This window comes from Pteronotus mesoamericanus, unplaced genomic scaffold, assembly GCF_021234165.1.
Source record: "Pteronotus mesoamericanus isolate MK-2021 breed Mesoamerican mustached bat unplaced genomic scaffold, CSHL_Meso_final scaffold_31, whole genome shotgun sequence".
Taxonomy (NCBI): Eukaryota; Metazoa; Chordata; class Mammalia; order Chiroptera; family Mormoopidae; genus Pteronotus; species Pteronotus mesoamericanus.
Genome location: NW_026555312.1, coordinates 20,645,669 through 20,661,032, shown reverse-complemented (window position 1 = coordinate 20,661,032; position 15,364 = coordinate 20,645,669). Strand labels below are relative to the sequence as shown.

At 40.8% G+C, this 15,364-nt stretch overlaps 2 protein-coding genes and 1 pseudogene across 4 annotated transcripts in view; 2 read left to right on the top strand and 1 right to left on the bottom strand.

Annotated features, from left to right (window-relative positions):
• FARS2 (phenylalanyl-tRNA synthetase 2, mitochondrial) overlaps positions 1 to 6,128 on the bottom strand; it is a 529,812-nt gene extending 523,684 nt beyond the window's left edge. The window contains exon 1 of one of the 3 annotated variants that reach the window (XM_054591914.1): positions 5,938 to 6,128. The gene's annotated coding sequence lies outside the window, so the exon portion shown is untranslated. Of the gene's footprint in view, positions 1 to 5,550; positions 5,796 to 5,937 lie in introns of those variants that run through there. The other 2 variants (XM_054591912.1, XM_054591911.1) reach the window with 2 other exon arrangements.
• LOC129085519 (Y-box-binding protein 1-like) lies at positions 129 to 1,563 on the top strand (annotated as a pseudogene).
• A 146-nt stretch (positions 6,129 to 6,274) lies between the features above and the next one.
• LYRM4 (LYR motif containing 4) overlaps positions 6,275 to 15,364 on the top strand; it is a 153,934-nt gene continuing 144,844 nt past the window's right edge. Inside the window, exon 1 of the mRNA XM_054591910.1 lies at positions 6,275 to 6,571. Within this exon, the coding sequence (XP_054447885.1) occupies positions 6,486 to 6,571 (86 nt within the window). The 5' untranslated portion in view covers positions 6,275 to 6,485. The remainder of the gene's footprint in view (positions 6,572 to 15,364) is intronic.

Here is a 15,364-nt window from a genome sequence, read left to right as displayed (position 1 = left end):
AGCACTACAAGATATGCTAAAGGTCCGGTTTAAGATGAAGAAAAAGAGTTCAAACGGTAGCGGAGCGGAGAGCGGACCCCAGAGAGCCCTGAGCAGCCCCACCGCGGCCGCCGCCGCCACCAGCCTAGTTACCATCACACCCCGGGAGGAGCCGCAGCTGCTGCAGCCGGCCCCAGTCACCATCACCGCAACCATGAGCAGCGAACCCGAGACCCAGCAGCCGCCTGCCGCCCCCCACCCCACGGACCCCACGTCAGCGCTGCCAACACCAAGCCCGGCACTAAGGGCAGCGGCCTGGGCGGCCTCATACCGGCGGCGCCAGCCGGCGAGGACAAGATCATTGCAACGAAGGTTTTGGGAACAGTAAAATGGTTCAATGTAAGAAACGGATATGGTTTCATCAACAGGAATGGCACCAAGGAAGATGTATTTGTACACCAGATTGCCATAAAGAAGAATAATCCCAGGAAGTACCTTCGCAGCGTAGTAGGTGGAGAGACTGTGGAATTTGATGATGTTGAAGGAGAAATGGGTGCGGAGGCAGCAAATGTTACAGGCCCTGGTGGAGTTCCAGTGCAAGGCAGTAAATATGCAGCAGACCGTAACGATTATAGACGCTATCCACGTCGCAGGGGTCCTCCACGCAATGACCAGCAGAATTACCAGAATAGTGAGAGTGGGGAAAAGAATGAGGGATCGGAGAGTGCTCCTGAAGGCCAGGCCCAAGAGCGCCCGCCCTACCGCAGGCGACGGTTCCCACCTTACTACATGCGGAGACCCTATGGGCATCGACCACAATATTCTAATCCTGTGCAGGGAGAAGTGACGGAGGGTGCTGACAACCAGGGTGTGGGAGAACAAGGTAGACCAGTGAGACAGAATATGTATCGGGGCTACAGACCACAATTTTGCAGGGGCCCTCCTCACCAAAGACAGCCTAGAGAGGACGGCAATTAAGACGATAAGGAAATTCAAGGAGATGAGACTCAAGGTCAGCAGCCACCTCAACATCGGTACCGCCGCAACTTCAATTACCGACGCAGATGCCCAGAAAACCCTAAACCACAAGATGGCAAAGAGACAAAAGCAGCCAATCCACCAGCTGAGAATTCGTCGGCTCCCGAGGCTGAGCAGGGCTGACGCTGAGTAAATGCCGGCTTACCATCTCTACCATCATCCGGTTTAGTCATCCAACAAGAAGAAATGAATATGAAATTCCAGCAATAAGAAATGAACAAAAGATTGGAGCTGAAGACCTTAAGTGCTTGCTTTTTGCCCGTTGACCAGATGACTAGAACTATCTGCATTATCTATGCAGCATGGGGTTTTTATTATTTTTATCTAAAGATGTCTCTTTTTGGTAATGACAAACGTGTTTTTAAAAAAAAATAAGCCTGGTTTTTCTCAATACACCTTTAAAGGTTTTTAAATTGTTTCATATCTGGTCAAGTTGAGATTTTTAAGAACCTCATTTTTAATTTGTAATAAAAGTGTACAACTTGATTTTTTCAAAAAAGTCAACAAACTGCAAGCACCTGTTAATAAAGGTGTTAAATTACTGTCTTTGTGTAAATTTGTCTTGTTTTATTTTGGTTTGTAAGTCCTTAATAGTACCCTTAGCTTAATGTGGGCACATACTAAATATCACAAAATAAAAAAAAAAGAAGATGAAGAAAAAGAGTGAGAAAAAGAGGAACACAGGTACAAAGGGAAAAATGATTAAGTACCTATCAATAATAACTTTACATGTATATGGATTAAATGCTCCAATCAAAAGACACAGGGTAGCTGAATGGGTAAGAAAACATGAACCACACATATGCTGCCTACAAGAGACCCACCTCAGAACAAAGGACCTACACAGACTGAAAGGAAAGGGATGGAAAAAAATATCCCAAGCAAATGGACAGTGGAAAAAAGCAGGGGTAGCAATACTTATATCAGACAAAATAGATTTCAAAACAAAAGCCAAAAAAAGAGACCCAGAAGGACACTTCATAACACTCAAAAGAAGAATCCATCAAAAAGATATAAACACTGTACACCTATATGCACAATATAGGAACAGCCAAGTATATAAGGAAAATCGTGGAGGACTTCAAGAAAGATACAGACAGCATCACACTGATAGTAGGGGGTTTAACACCCCACTGTCAAAAATGGATAGGTCTTCCAAATAAAACATCAACTAGGATATTGTGGAACTGAATGACACATTAGATCAAATGGACTTAACTGACATATATAGAACTTTTCATCCCAAAAGATCACAGAATCCTAAAGAAAGTAAGGGAGAAACGTGAAACATTCTTTTCAAATGCACATGGAATATTTTCAAAGACAGACCACATGATAGGACACAAAACAACCCTAAAAAAATTCAAGAAAAAGTGAAATTATAACAAGCAGTTTCTCAGACCACATGGGCTTGAAACTGGAAACCAAGCTCATGGAAAAAACTCAAAAACATTCAAACCCATGGAGACTGAATAGCATGCTATTAAACAATGAATGGGTCAATAATGAGATCAAAGAAAAAATCAAAAAGTTTCTGGAAACAAATGAAAATGAACATACAACAGTGCAAAACCTATGGGACACAGCGTTGGCAATCCTGAGAGGGAAGTTCAGAGCAATACAGGCCTACCTTAAAAAGATAGAAACATTTCAAATAAACAACCTAACTCTACAGCTTCAAGAACTGGAGAAACAACAACAAACAAACCCCACAGTGAGAAGGATGGAAAAAATCAAGATCAGAGCAGAACTGAATGACATAGAGACTAAAAGAACAATTCAAACGATCAACAAATCCTGGAGCTGGATCTTTGAAAAGATAAACTAAATCAATCAAGCAAGCAAGCAAGCAAGCAGGTACAGGGCTAACCATGCCTTAGGTCTCCCCACACATCCAACTGTTTAAAATCCCCTGAATTGATCATGCTCCTTTATGCCCCCATGCTTTGAATGTACACCACTATCTCTACATACTATTTTACATTCTTCACCTGGGTCTTACTACTCATTATGAAAGTGCCTTCTATGATGGAAAGCTTTCCCTTAGGTCAAAATCCTAGTTTAATGTCCCTCCTGTGTACTCCCCTAACACTTGATAATACAGGGTCCAGCAGAAGTAAAGCTTGCTTGAGTGGGGTTGGGAGGGTATGTGAATGTCCCGCATGAGATGGACAGCAATTTGAACATTTCACCTAAAATGTCATATGGTGTGCCTGAGAATAATATTGTTATGTTTCAGAATTACATGCTCATGATTTTGTAATAAAAACAGGGTGTTATTTGTGCCAGACCCTGTATTACCTTGTCATAGCACCTGTCAAAAAATTATTACTCTGCTTATCGAGGTCCCTACTGGTTTCTGCAAGGAGAAGGAGACTCCCATCGTTGTAACTAGATCATCTTGTATAATGTATGGCACTTAGGAAGGTTTCAATAAATGGTGCATGAATGAATGAATGAGGAAAGAACTTTAGTTTGTTCATCTGTAAAAATGAGTGAGTTGATGTCCAAGGTCTCTTCCAGCTTCATATTCTACTAGAATGAAGAATCAATGAAATCAAATGACAATTATGTATAATAAAGACTTGGATCCATGTTTGGAGTGGAATAATTTCTAAGTCATAGTATCACAAGTTGGTGGTATATACAAGATTTTCTTTAAATATTTTAATATTTAGGCCTAGGGACAGTAAATTACTGTTACATTTATTTTGCTTAATATGATTAAAGAAATTTCTCTTTAAAAAGCGTTAAGTGTTCATTAGCAATCCTAATTTTAACATAAGGTAATGTATTTGACATAGGTAAGGAAAGAACTATTGATATTTCGTAACAATGGATAAGTGAATATTAAGAAAATATTTACATTTGAGGCTTAAACAGTAGTAAATGGGCCATTACCCAAGAGAATATTCAGCCCAGAATAAATGAATATTAAAAGGTATATAAGTATGGTCCATCCAGCTTCTGGCCTAATTCCACTTTCAACCTCAGATGGGCAATTCTTATTGAAAATAGTCATCTCTGCAATGAAGATGTGTAAAAGTAAAGATTTGGCTTTGGAATTTGATCATTTTTATTAATCTTTCAAGGCAACAATATATAACATATGGTAAATTATTTCAAATAAAATAAAAGTATTTTTGTGAGGACTTAGCTTACAGTCAACTGAGAAGCTATCACATTCCTAACCTTGTACCAACAGGTGATTAGGCTATCCAAACAAACTAAACTTTATATATTTGAAAAGTTTTATTTGATTACAACAAAATTAGTCATTTAGATACATTAATTATACATTAATGATTAAACTGCTTGATAATTACACATAAACTATTGTATATTATCCCAACTTCATTTTCTAGATCAAAGCATAATATAAAATAATACAATCCCCACTGTTTTAAACAAGGCAAAATAATTGTCATGTTTTTTCTTCTTTGATAGTTTTTTCTATTTTTAACTTGCATCAACGTTGTAGTTTTCCCAGGTGTTACTTCTGTAATAACCTGCAGTTCCCTTGGTCTTAAAGCCTTTGAGTAATGCCAAAGGAAAAATTCAAAATATTAAAAGCCCTTTCAACAAAACCTAAGGGAAGACTCGCCCAACGACCTGATCAACCTAAGAGAGTGACAGACGTCAGCTACCCTTGAAAAACCTTACTTTGAGACTCACTGACGTATGAGACCTTTAAAAAATCAGATAGGAAGCTTAAGAGGATTTCAGTAAAAGTATTTTCCCTTCCATGCCTTTTTAAAAATGTCATTGCATTCTAGCGAGTAACATAATGAGTATATACAGTAAGTGTGGTAAAGTTAAAGAAGCGTTTCCTGCCCTTAAAATTCCTGAAAATACGAGGTTGCTTTGACAGTTAAGCAAGGTGTCATTTCAAAACCACATGAAGTTAAACAGAGGAAATAAAACCATAATTCAGAGATTGGATTACGATAGGCGTAAATGCAAACTTGTTTCGTATCTATAAAGGTTTCCCTTTCGGTATCTGGGGACAGAAAACTGTGGCTCTTCCTAACACAGATTACATGCAGTAAGATTCCAGAGACAAGGGCTTTGCAAACACAGTAACCAGAGAACTACATAAGGCTTCCTTGCGCCCAGTCCTACGTTCAAGGACCAGAACCACCAACTTATCCATCACTGTAGGATGGTAGTAGTTCAGAAAAGTTGACGTCTTCAGAAAAAAGGCAAGGGAGAAAACTCAGTCATGAAAAGCTTCAACAGAAAACTTACTCTGCGACAGAGTGCTTGAATCCCTAAAGTTTGCCCAATTAATCACCCATGCGTACAGCCCAGATCACATTTATAAGGTAACAAAACTCTAAAGGACTTATGACTCAAAAGCAGAACCCCGAAGACAAATAGTCCATAAAGAGAAAAAAATCCATGGCAAAGTAACTCCCTACCACACCAACCGCCCACGTCCCAGGCTGCGGCGAGATCGGCACTCACCAACCGCCCGCCCGGGAGGCTCAGACCTGGGGTATTTAAAATCTGAAGCGCTGTAGGCTCACTTACTCTCCGGAGGAAGGCTCTTATCCCCACCTCAGAGTTCCGTTCACAGCATGCTGGGCGCTGCCATTTGGACAAGAAAGCGGACCTTGCCTCTGAGGCCCCTTACCCGGTAGCCCTGAGCGGTGCCGGACCGCCAAAGAACCATTGACTCGTGTACTCTGAGCCCCGATGCCGTGGTGCCCGCACGCAACTAGTTGCCCCCCACCCAGGGCCCACCGACAAAGAGCCACCTCAGCAAAAGGACCTTGGAAATCCCAAACGGCCTCTCAGGCAGCGCGGAGGGCGACCTCAGCGGGAGGGGAGGGGCATTTGCAGCCAGTGGGAGAGCGTCCGCAAGGCCTGCGCTCTGTTACCCGGGCAACGCGGCTCCACGCCGGGCGGTGGTGCTACCTGGCGCCGTGCTGAGAAACTCAAATGTCCTCGCCGTGACCCGGCACGATTCCCGTGTAGGCATCCTTTGAACGACTGCACGTCCTCAATGCCCCTCAGTACCCAACTCTCTGACCTCCTCAGTTCTGGAGGAGCGTGGCGCAGTGCACAAGCAGCCCCCAGGTCCCATCCCCATGGCCTAGCTCTGTCCCCTCTGGGCCCATCGTGCTTCCCACCCTCAGCCTGCTCCCAGCGCTGCTACAAGCTAGAGCTTCTTGGGGATACACGAGCAGAACCGCCTTCCTCGTGGGCACCTCCCCTTTAGCTGCCCGAATCCCGCCTGCGCCCGCCTGTGCCCGCCTCCCTAAGCCGTGAGCGACGCGGGCCGCGGTAGGGAGCGGCCCGAGGCGGGGGCAGCTGCTCGCCCAGGCTGAGGCCTGACGTGCTAGCGAGACAAAACTCCACTGCATTTTATTTCGTTCGTGGTTTTTGCATAGGCTGAAATTTTGTGGTTGGGTTAAACGCGGGACCTCCACGAAGAGGACCCACTTATTTTTTTTCTTTCCAAAATGGCAGCCTCCAGCCGCGCGCAAGTGTTAGATCTGTACCGGGCGATGCTGAGAGAGAGCAAGCATTTCAGCGCCTACAATTACAGGTGACCAGACGGGCGGCGGGGGCCGGGAGGTCCGGGGTGCTGGCTGCCCAGGAATGTCTCCAAGTGCGGGGAGTCCCTGTCCCGCGCCGGCGATCTTGGATAAGCGGACTCCAGCCGGCTAGTATGGTCCTCTGGAACCTTGAGGGGAAGAGCCGGGTACTTGTCCTTCATTGTGTCAAAGATAAATCTTGCGAGCCCCCCCCCCGCAACCCCCGCCAATCGGATACCACGGTTTGTGCTGTGGGAGCACGGTTAGTGGTCTGTGTCTGCCATAGGAAGGATGGAGGTGAAAGCTTCAAGTGCTTAAGTTAGGGCTAGTTTGTTGTGTACGTAGAACTCCCTACAGTATTGGAGGAATTAACAGAAGTTGTCAGTGAGCAGTACATGCCCAAAAACTGAAGGCTCACTCTACCCACTCCTTTCATTCCCTAAGTGTGTTAATTAGCGATTTTAATTGCAAGAATCAAATCCGTCTACTTGGGATAATTGGTGGAAGCGGGAGCGAGAGGATTGAAGGAGGAGACACAAGTAGCAGTAAAGGAATAAAGGTCTCACGAAAACTTCGGGCGCTGAAACGTTTATCGTGGCCTCAGATGGGGAGCCACCTGTTAGGATCTTAGCAGCAGGAGAACGACAGTCCAAACTCTTAACATCCTTAGTATAGCACGCAGCTTTTTCCATTCCTGACCCATTCTCCTATTTGCCGAGTCCTTTATTCTATATACTTCGGAGCCTCAGCTTCACTTGTGGACTTTTCTCTACTTTCTCTTAGATTTAGTGTGTATTAACTACCTGATTCTCTCGGCATTTGAAACATATTCCCAAAGGAAGAGCCTGGGAAGACCAGCTCACTTCATTACACTAGGTCTCACATTTGGTGATTAGCTAGCCTGTGGATTGTGTTTCCAGTGAGCAAGGCCTACCCTTAGAACAGAACTGGTTAGGTAGTGCCCTGGTCCCGTGCTGTATGAACTGGCAGGCCCTTTGATGGATAGACAAGTACAGCTTTAGCTAGCCAATAGAATACTAAACCTCACAAGCAGTGACTGTCTAATTTTTAGCTACCTGCATGGAAAGGGAACTTATCCTAACATCTAAGTCACACTGATGAAATTATATCCACCTGGTAAGTTAGTTAAGCATTTCATGGGAGTGCATGGTTTTATTTAATGACTTTGGCTTTGGGAGGTAATGTTTGTAAATAGTAGTAAAATTAACCAAGTACGTAGCACCAAGAAACTAACCAAGTCTGTTGAAGGAACCCGCAAATTATGCACATTAATAAGTCAAAACCAATCATTTTCACCAGTTTGAAAGAAGATATTTTGTCATTTAAATTTGCTGAGAATAAACAAGAACTGGAAATGAGCATACAGGCCACACATTAGAGAAACAGCAGCAGAGAAGGTCTGAGAGCACATAGTAAAAAAGTTAAGTGGAAGCCCTCAATATAGAACCATGGGCAAGTCACTCAACTTCAGTGTTTCAATTTTATTGCCTGTAAAATTAGCCCGATGTAGTAGGTAATCTCTAAGGACCCTTCCATTTCTAAAATTACATTTGGAAATGACTTATGAGCCAGGTGGTGAAGTAGACATATAAGACTAAGTTTTTTTTTTTAAGTGAATAAATGCCAAGTCAACAGGCATGGCCTTTTGAAAATCATTCAAGGCTGTACTTGGTAGGCAGAAAATTGAAAATGAGTTTCAGTATGAGCCGCTATAAGGCAATATACATTTAGAAAAGAATTGTTGAAATTATACTTTGAATAATGCTTTTGAGCTAAATTTAGTATCTTCATATAAATGTATTATCCAGAGGAATCTGGTAATCATTTTATACAGTTTCCTGAAGTCATGGACCTAAACCCTGAGATTCCCATTAATATCTCCTAAGATTAAAAACAACACCACCAAAAAACTTGTTATAAAATATGCCCTTTGTATTAAGGCTATCTCTTGTGGCTTTCAAAGACCTCACACCTATACTCTTCTATCTGGAATGCTTTTTAATCATCCTTGTCTTGAGCTTGTCCCCTTCCTTTGAGATTCAGCTCAGCTGTGACCGTGGGACAAAGGTTTTCATGATTTTTCTTCCTCCACACCCCCAAAACCATCTAAATCAGTTCCATTCCTATGTATTCTATTCCTTAAGTGCTTTCAAAACAATTTGAAGAATTCTTTGCCCTGTACCATAGCAGAGCCTGAAGATAAAATGATGAGAGCTTGGGCTCAGCAAGGCACTCACGAAAAATGGCTTTTTTTTTTTTTTTTTTTTTTTTTTTTTTTTACTAACCTCTGTGGGACACACAAATCATTTTCCCAAACCATGGGAAGTGCTATGACAGTCATGCACAGGTTGTAGAATCAAGACCACTTCCGAGAAGATGACACTGGATCAAAGGCATGAAGTGGCACAGTATGCTCACATAATGACAAACAGTAGAATAATGCTACAGAGCAAAGTGTGATTCGAGGTTACAGAAGACAAGACTGAGTTTGGAAAGGGTCACATTTTCAAGGAACAAGAGGCCATGCAAAGGAACCTGGAATTTATTCTTAGTTAACAAACAGTCAATAAAGAGCTTTAAGCCATAAAGCAACATGGCCAAATTTGTACTTTTGTTCAATCACTCCAGCAGCAATAAAGATAATTTTGAGGACTTAATACAAGGATACCGAATGGGAGTTGGTTACAATTACAATAGTGCTAAGGAAAGATTAGGGCCCTAATGAGGGCAGGAATAGTGGAAAACAGAAGGAAAAGATACATTTGATTAACTGGAAAGTAAAATTGTTAGGACTTGAATGTTTGGATTCAGGAATAAAGAAGAGAGCCCAAGGAAAGCCTAGAATGATGTCCAGGTTACTAGTTAAGCTGAGATGCAGAGAGGTTAATGGTAAAAGTTGTGCCATTAACTGATGTAAATACAGAAGGATTTCATAGAGTGGTGACACTTAAATGAGTTAACTCTTACCAAATCCTTAAAATTGTGCCTGGCACAAAGTATACAATGATGAGAATATTATAAGTAGAATTAAAATCTTATTATTAGGTGAAATTTCCAGGAAGAGTATGTAGGGCAGTAGTTCTCAACCAGGGCAGTTTTATATGACAGTATCTGGAGACATTTTTGGTTGTCATAACTTGGGTAAGAGGATAATTCTGTCATCTAATAGTTAGTGGCCAGGGATACTCCTAAATGCAGCACAGTCCTCATAACAAAGAATAATCTGGCCCAAAATGTCAATCGTGCCAAGATTAAGAAATCCCAGTTTATGATGAGAAGATTAGTTGGCTTAGGATGCTGTTTTCAAGAACATCAAATTTTAAGTTGTTGGCCAAAGAAGAGCCCTTAGTGGACATCAAGAAAAGATAATCTAAGAATGTGGTCCTCAGACTTAATGGTCTTGTTAGCAGCAATGTTGGCTCCAATGTTGGAACTCAGTCTTGATTCTTGAGTTCTGCAAAGAAGGAATTCAGAACCAAGAGCTCCAGCACAAGAGGGAGTTTATTTAGCAGGCAGGTGAAAGTACACTTGAAGAGAAGATTCTAGTGGCCACTCAGAGAGCTGCCTTAACCTTTTAGAGAGAAAGTCACAGAGGCACAAGGAGCAAGCCAGCTCAGGAAACAAGTTACAGAAGCAAAAGAGGAGCCCCTGGGGACAAGTTCAAGGGGTTAGCTGAGGATGAGCTGCCGCTGCCCATTGCTCCCCTGGTTGCAAGTCTTGTGGGGACCCCCAGAGCTTAGGAGAGAGAGCATAGATACACACCTGAAGAAAGAAGGCAGGGGTGTGTTCTAGGGAGAGCACGAGCACTGTTCCTTTGTCTAGAGGGTTTTTATGTTTTCTAAAGGCAGGAATTTTATAGGAGACTACTAATCAGCTTTCCAGGTGTTTCCTTTATATGCTGAGTCATCAAAATGAGTCTATAGGGTCAGGGTCATGTTATCTACTAATTGGTCAGTGATAGGGTAAGGGATCATTGGTCATTGCATCTGGTCCTAATGCCAGCCATGACTTCGCTTAATCTGGATTTGCTGCTTTTCTGGGCCTGGAGCTGAAACTCAGCTGTGGCCTAACTGTTATCTCTAGTTTGACCAAAACTCTATCTCTGGAGGTTTTGTTCCTAAAGATTATTTGATGCTGGTCAGAACCTCATTGTCCTGAGGGCTTAATGCTTAAAGGAGTGAGTGGTCATGCAAGGGAGAAAGAGGCAGATGAGTCGGTGCTAGATGATGCCATCTTAAATCAAGCAATCCATCACAGTTTTCCCATTCCCGTAGCCAAGGAATTACTAATTTCTTACTATCCTGCCTCAGTCTCAGGATTCTTTTACATTGTTAAATGTTACTGGGTGCCCCAAAAAGCTTTGTTTATGTGGGGCATAATTATCAATATATTAGAAATAAAAACTAAAACATTTAACAACACTTATTTTTAAATGAATTAATAAACCCATTGCATATTAACATAAATAACATTTTTATAAAGAATTATCATTTTTCTTTCTTCAAAAAACATAGGTTGCAAGAGTGACATTGAAATTCTTTCAGTACTATATCCCTGATTTCCACATCAGTTTTAGCTTTATACACCTCCTCTACTTTAGAAACTTAAAATCCTTAAATATATTCTTTAATAAATGTAACTTTAGGCTCCCCACTGGGAAAGTCTTCACTTCACTCTCAAACTAAAACCTGCCTTAACCAGAAGTTATGGACGTTGGAAATTCCATCCTCATGTTCTTTTATACCTCAACTCAATTTAAGCTATGGTATCACCTGGGACAGCTATCAGGTTGGTGAGCGTAAAGTGTTGCATTTTGTTTCCAGGTATTGTTAACAAGATAATTAGGCATTACCCACACTTCCCCACCCCACCCCTCAACCCCCAGAAAAAATGTTTCCCCTTTTTAAGCATTGAAATGCCTGCGTATATTATGAGGTATCAAAGACCATAAAATTCTGTTATAAGCAGCCAAATAAGAGTTTTGCTCACCGTAAAATGTTGAACAGACCATACCTTTCCACAAAAATTGCTTTAACTTTGTTATTACAGGCCATGCAAGAACACAAAGGAAGAGGAGAGGAATAAAAGAGAAAACTATTACCATTATTCTAAGTTCTTCTCAAATTGTGTCTTAAGTTTGTTCTGAATTTATTCTATTGAGCTCATATATAGCCTGTGGCACTCTTGTATAACTGTTGTTCCTGATCCCGTCCTTCTGTCTAGCCCCACAGCAACTAGAAGCAATTCATTTGTGTCATAGGAAAACAGTGTTTCAGACTTTTGAAAGATGGGTTATTCACTATCAGTAAATATGCTTAAAATTTTTTTTTAAAAAACAAAAAAAACCCAGGCTGTGAATTTCTAGGTTTAGCAAGATTTAGTTAAATCAAGATGGGTTCTCCTGGCTTTTGTCTGGATTTAGTAATACGAATGCCTTCTTTAACTGGTCTCTACCATCCCTGCTTTAAGAAGCAGATTTAAAATTGCCAGTTATGACTTAATAATGTGTCATCGTGACATCTTGATCATCTGTGTGGCTTCATAACTCCTCATTATTGGAAATCTATTTGAACATATGATAGTTTTTTAACTCAGATATTTTGAAATTTAAAAAAAAGAACAGCTCACTGAAATGATCTTTTATGACAAATAAAAGAACAGGTCTCCATGACTTGATGCTGAAACTTCTCCTTTGTTTTTCCTCCTTATTTCTGAACTGAAGTGCATTAGCTATTGTTTTCAGAATTATGAATGAGAATCATGAGCAAGATAATCATGATTTAGAAAATTTCTGGCCTTTTAATTAGGAAGCCTTAGTTCAGGCCCTGGCCAGTGTGATTCAGTTGGTTGGAGCATCATCCCATAAACCAAAAGGTCTCGTGTTGGATTCCCGGTCAGTGCACATATCCAGGTTGTGGGTTTGGTCGCAGTCTGGGCACGTTCAAGAGGCAACCAATCAATGTTTCTCTCTCACATCGATGTTTTTCTCCCTTTCTCCCTCTCTTCTCCCTTCTCTAAAAATCAATAAGCATGTCCTCAGGTGAGGATAATTTTTTTTTTTTTTAAAGAAACCTTAGTTCAAATTTGACATTAACTAGCTACAGAGGTTCCTGACTCTGTAACCTAGGTATAAATCATTGACTCCCCGGTATGTCATCTATAAATTGATAATGCTAAAGTTACAAAACTTTCTAGTAGAATGTTTAGCAGACAGTAAGTACTCCAAAATTATTTCTGTATTTCAGCAGATACAAGTAAATCAGTTGCTACATAGTTATCTCTAATACCAGTTAGTCCAACTGCCAAATTTTTGAAATTAGCAGTAGCTAGCAGTCATTTAACCAGCTCACTTAAACTTGTTGAACAACATTCTATACCGGTATCCGCAATCAGAAGAACACTATCACTGTAATATATAGTTTTGATAGGATGAGGTTGGTGTGAACCTTTATTGAGCAAACATTGAGTCACTGCCATGTGCCAGACCCTTTGCTCCTTGCTAGAGATACAGAGATAAATAGAATATGATCTTTGCCCAAGAGGAGCTTGCAGTTCAGTGCATAGAGTAATACACTCACTGAGAAATAAATAAACATATAAATATTTTATAACAGTGTGGTGGCAATGTTCTGACAGAATTGAACAGCACATGTGGGGACAAATAAGAGGAGTAACAGAGCTTGCCCTGGAAGGGGGATTGAGTGTAAGAAAGCGATTGAGGCTGACCTGAGCTATAAAGAATCAGAGGTTTGATAGTGAAGGAAGGCAGAAGCAGAGGGAATAGATACAAAAAAAACAAAAAAACAAATCCAAATTGTAATTGTTGGATATAAGGAACTACCAGCAGTTTTGATAGTTTGATGTCAATGATAGCAGATAGTGGGAGAACGTAAGAGTAGAGAAGTAACATAGGAAAGACTATAGATGACTGAGAGCCTTGCATGCCATGCCAAGATGCTGGAACATGTTCCTAGGCAGTGCAAAGCCATTCAGGCATTTTAAGTGGACTACAAATGTAACTTTTAGCTAGATTGCTCCACCCCCACCCCCCCAAATAAAGAAACTAAATACTGGAGACCAGTTAGGAGGTAATTGCATTAGTTCAGTCAAAAGATGGTGAAGGCCTGGCTGGAGCCATGGTGACAGTAACGGAGAGCTGTATGGAGAAATAGAATTAGCTGTCCTTAGTGATTGATTGAATATGCTGGATTAGAGAAAATGGCTCAAGTTTAAGTTAGGAGAATATAATTGGAAGGAAAAAAATGTGTTCCAAATGAAACATCACACATGTATCAGAGACAGGGCCAACTCGGTACAAAGACATTTTCTTTAATATTTTATAAAGTTTTTATTTATTTATTTTTAGAGAGAGGCAAAGGGAGGGAGAATAGGAGAGAAACATCAGTGTGTAAGAGAAACCAATCTGTTGCCTCTTGTATGTGACCTGACTGAACCCAAAATTGAGGCTTGTGCCCTGACCTGGAATCGAACTGGTGATCTTTGACTTTGTGAGACAATGCCCAGCCAGCTGAGCCACACCAGTCAGGGCCAAAGAAGACATTGTCTATGAGTACCTCTTTGTGCAGTGATGTGGCTTCAGAAGAGCATCTGAACATTTCGGGCACAGTTTTAGATAACTCTTTGGCCCGAGGGGATAACGTAATACGCAATAGTGTTTGTATGCTTATCTCACATTTCTTTCTCTAGTTATGTACCTTTCATATATTAATGTTATTTGCTAGTTAATGTTGATAAGGGTTCAGTTAATTGATTGTATATGTTCTCAGAGTAATTGTTTTAATAGATCTCTGCTAGCCTCATTAGTAGTCATTAATGCATCTATTAGCCTTATATTTATTCTTTTCTGCCTGGAGCAATTTTAAAAGTAGGTTTAGTACTTCTCCTTTGGCATAATTTATATAAAATTACTCATCAGTGCATTATAATTACGAATATTACTCTATAATACAACTATTCATTTAATGTCTTCATACATTTCTTTTTTCCTGGCTGCATTTTGAGAATAAATATAAATATTTTCTCTATATAATTACCCCTCCTCTGATCTCATCCCTAAGAGTGACATTGTTTTAACCAGAAATCATTTCTGTGGGCAGACGCATCTCTTATTTAAAGTCCCCTTTGCCTGTTACTAAACACAAAGCTAAATTAATTGAGAAAATTATTCATTGCAGCCAGACTGGAGTCAGAAAAAGCCATTGGTCCTTTATCCTGGTTCAGATGTCTCTTATTCATGCATTCGACATAGAATGTGTACTAAAGGTTAGCGTTCTGCTTCTGCCCTTACCAGACTAAGGATGAAAAGATTTCAGCACCATGGTGGACTGTTAAACTTGTGGAGATATTGAAGTAATAAGGACAGCCTTTATTGGCAACTTAATGCTTTAACCTGAAACTTGAAACTCTAAAGAAAGGAATTCCATGATGTGTATATGACTAAATTAGAGCGGACTCTGATCAGGCAGCCTTCTCAAAGGGCTGTTGCTCAAAGGCTCTGCCTGCTCTAGGCCCCAGAATCCTGATTGCATTGTTCAGTCTCAGCACCTGGTTTAGACAGCTCTCCTTCCCCATATCTGAAAGACTTGCCACTTGAGACTATAATAGTATACCTAAAGGTGTATCCATAATTCCCAGGTTTCTGTGGGTGGTCCTTCCTCTTTTCCCTTTTTGTACTTTCCTTGTAACTTTATCACAATCATAGGGTTTTTTTCTTTTTTTAATTATATTTTATTGATTATACTGTTACAATTGTCTTGATTTTT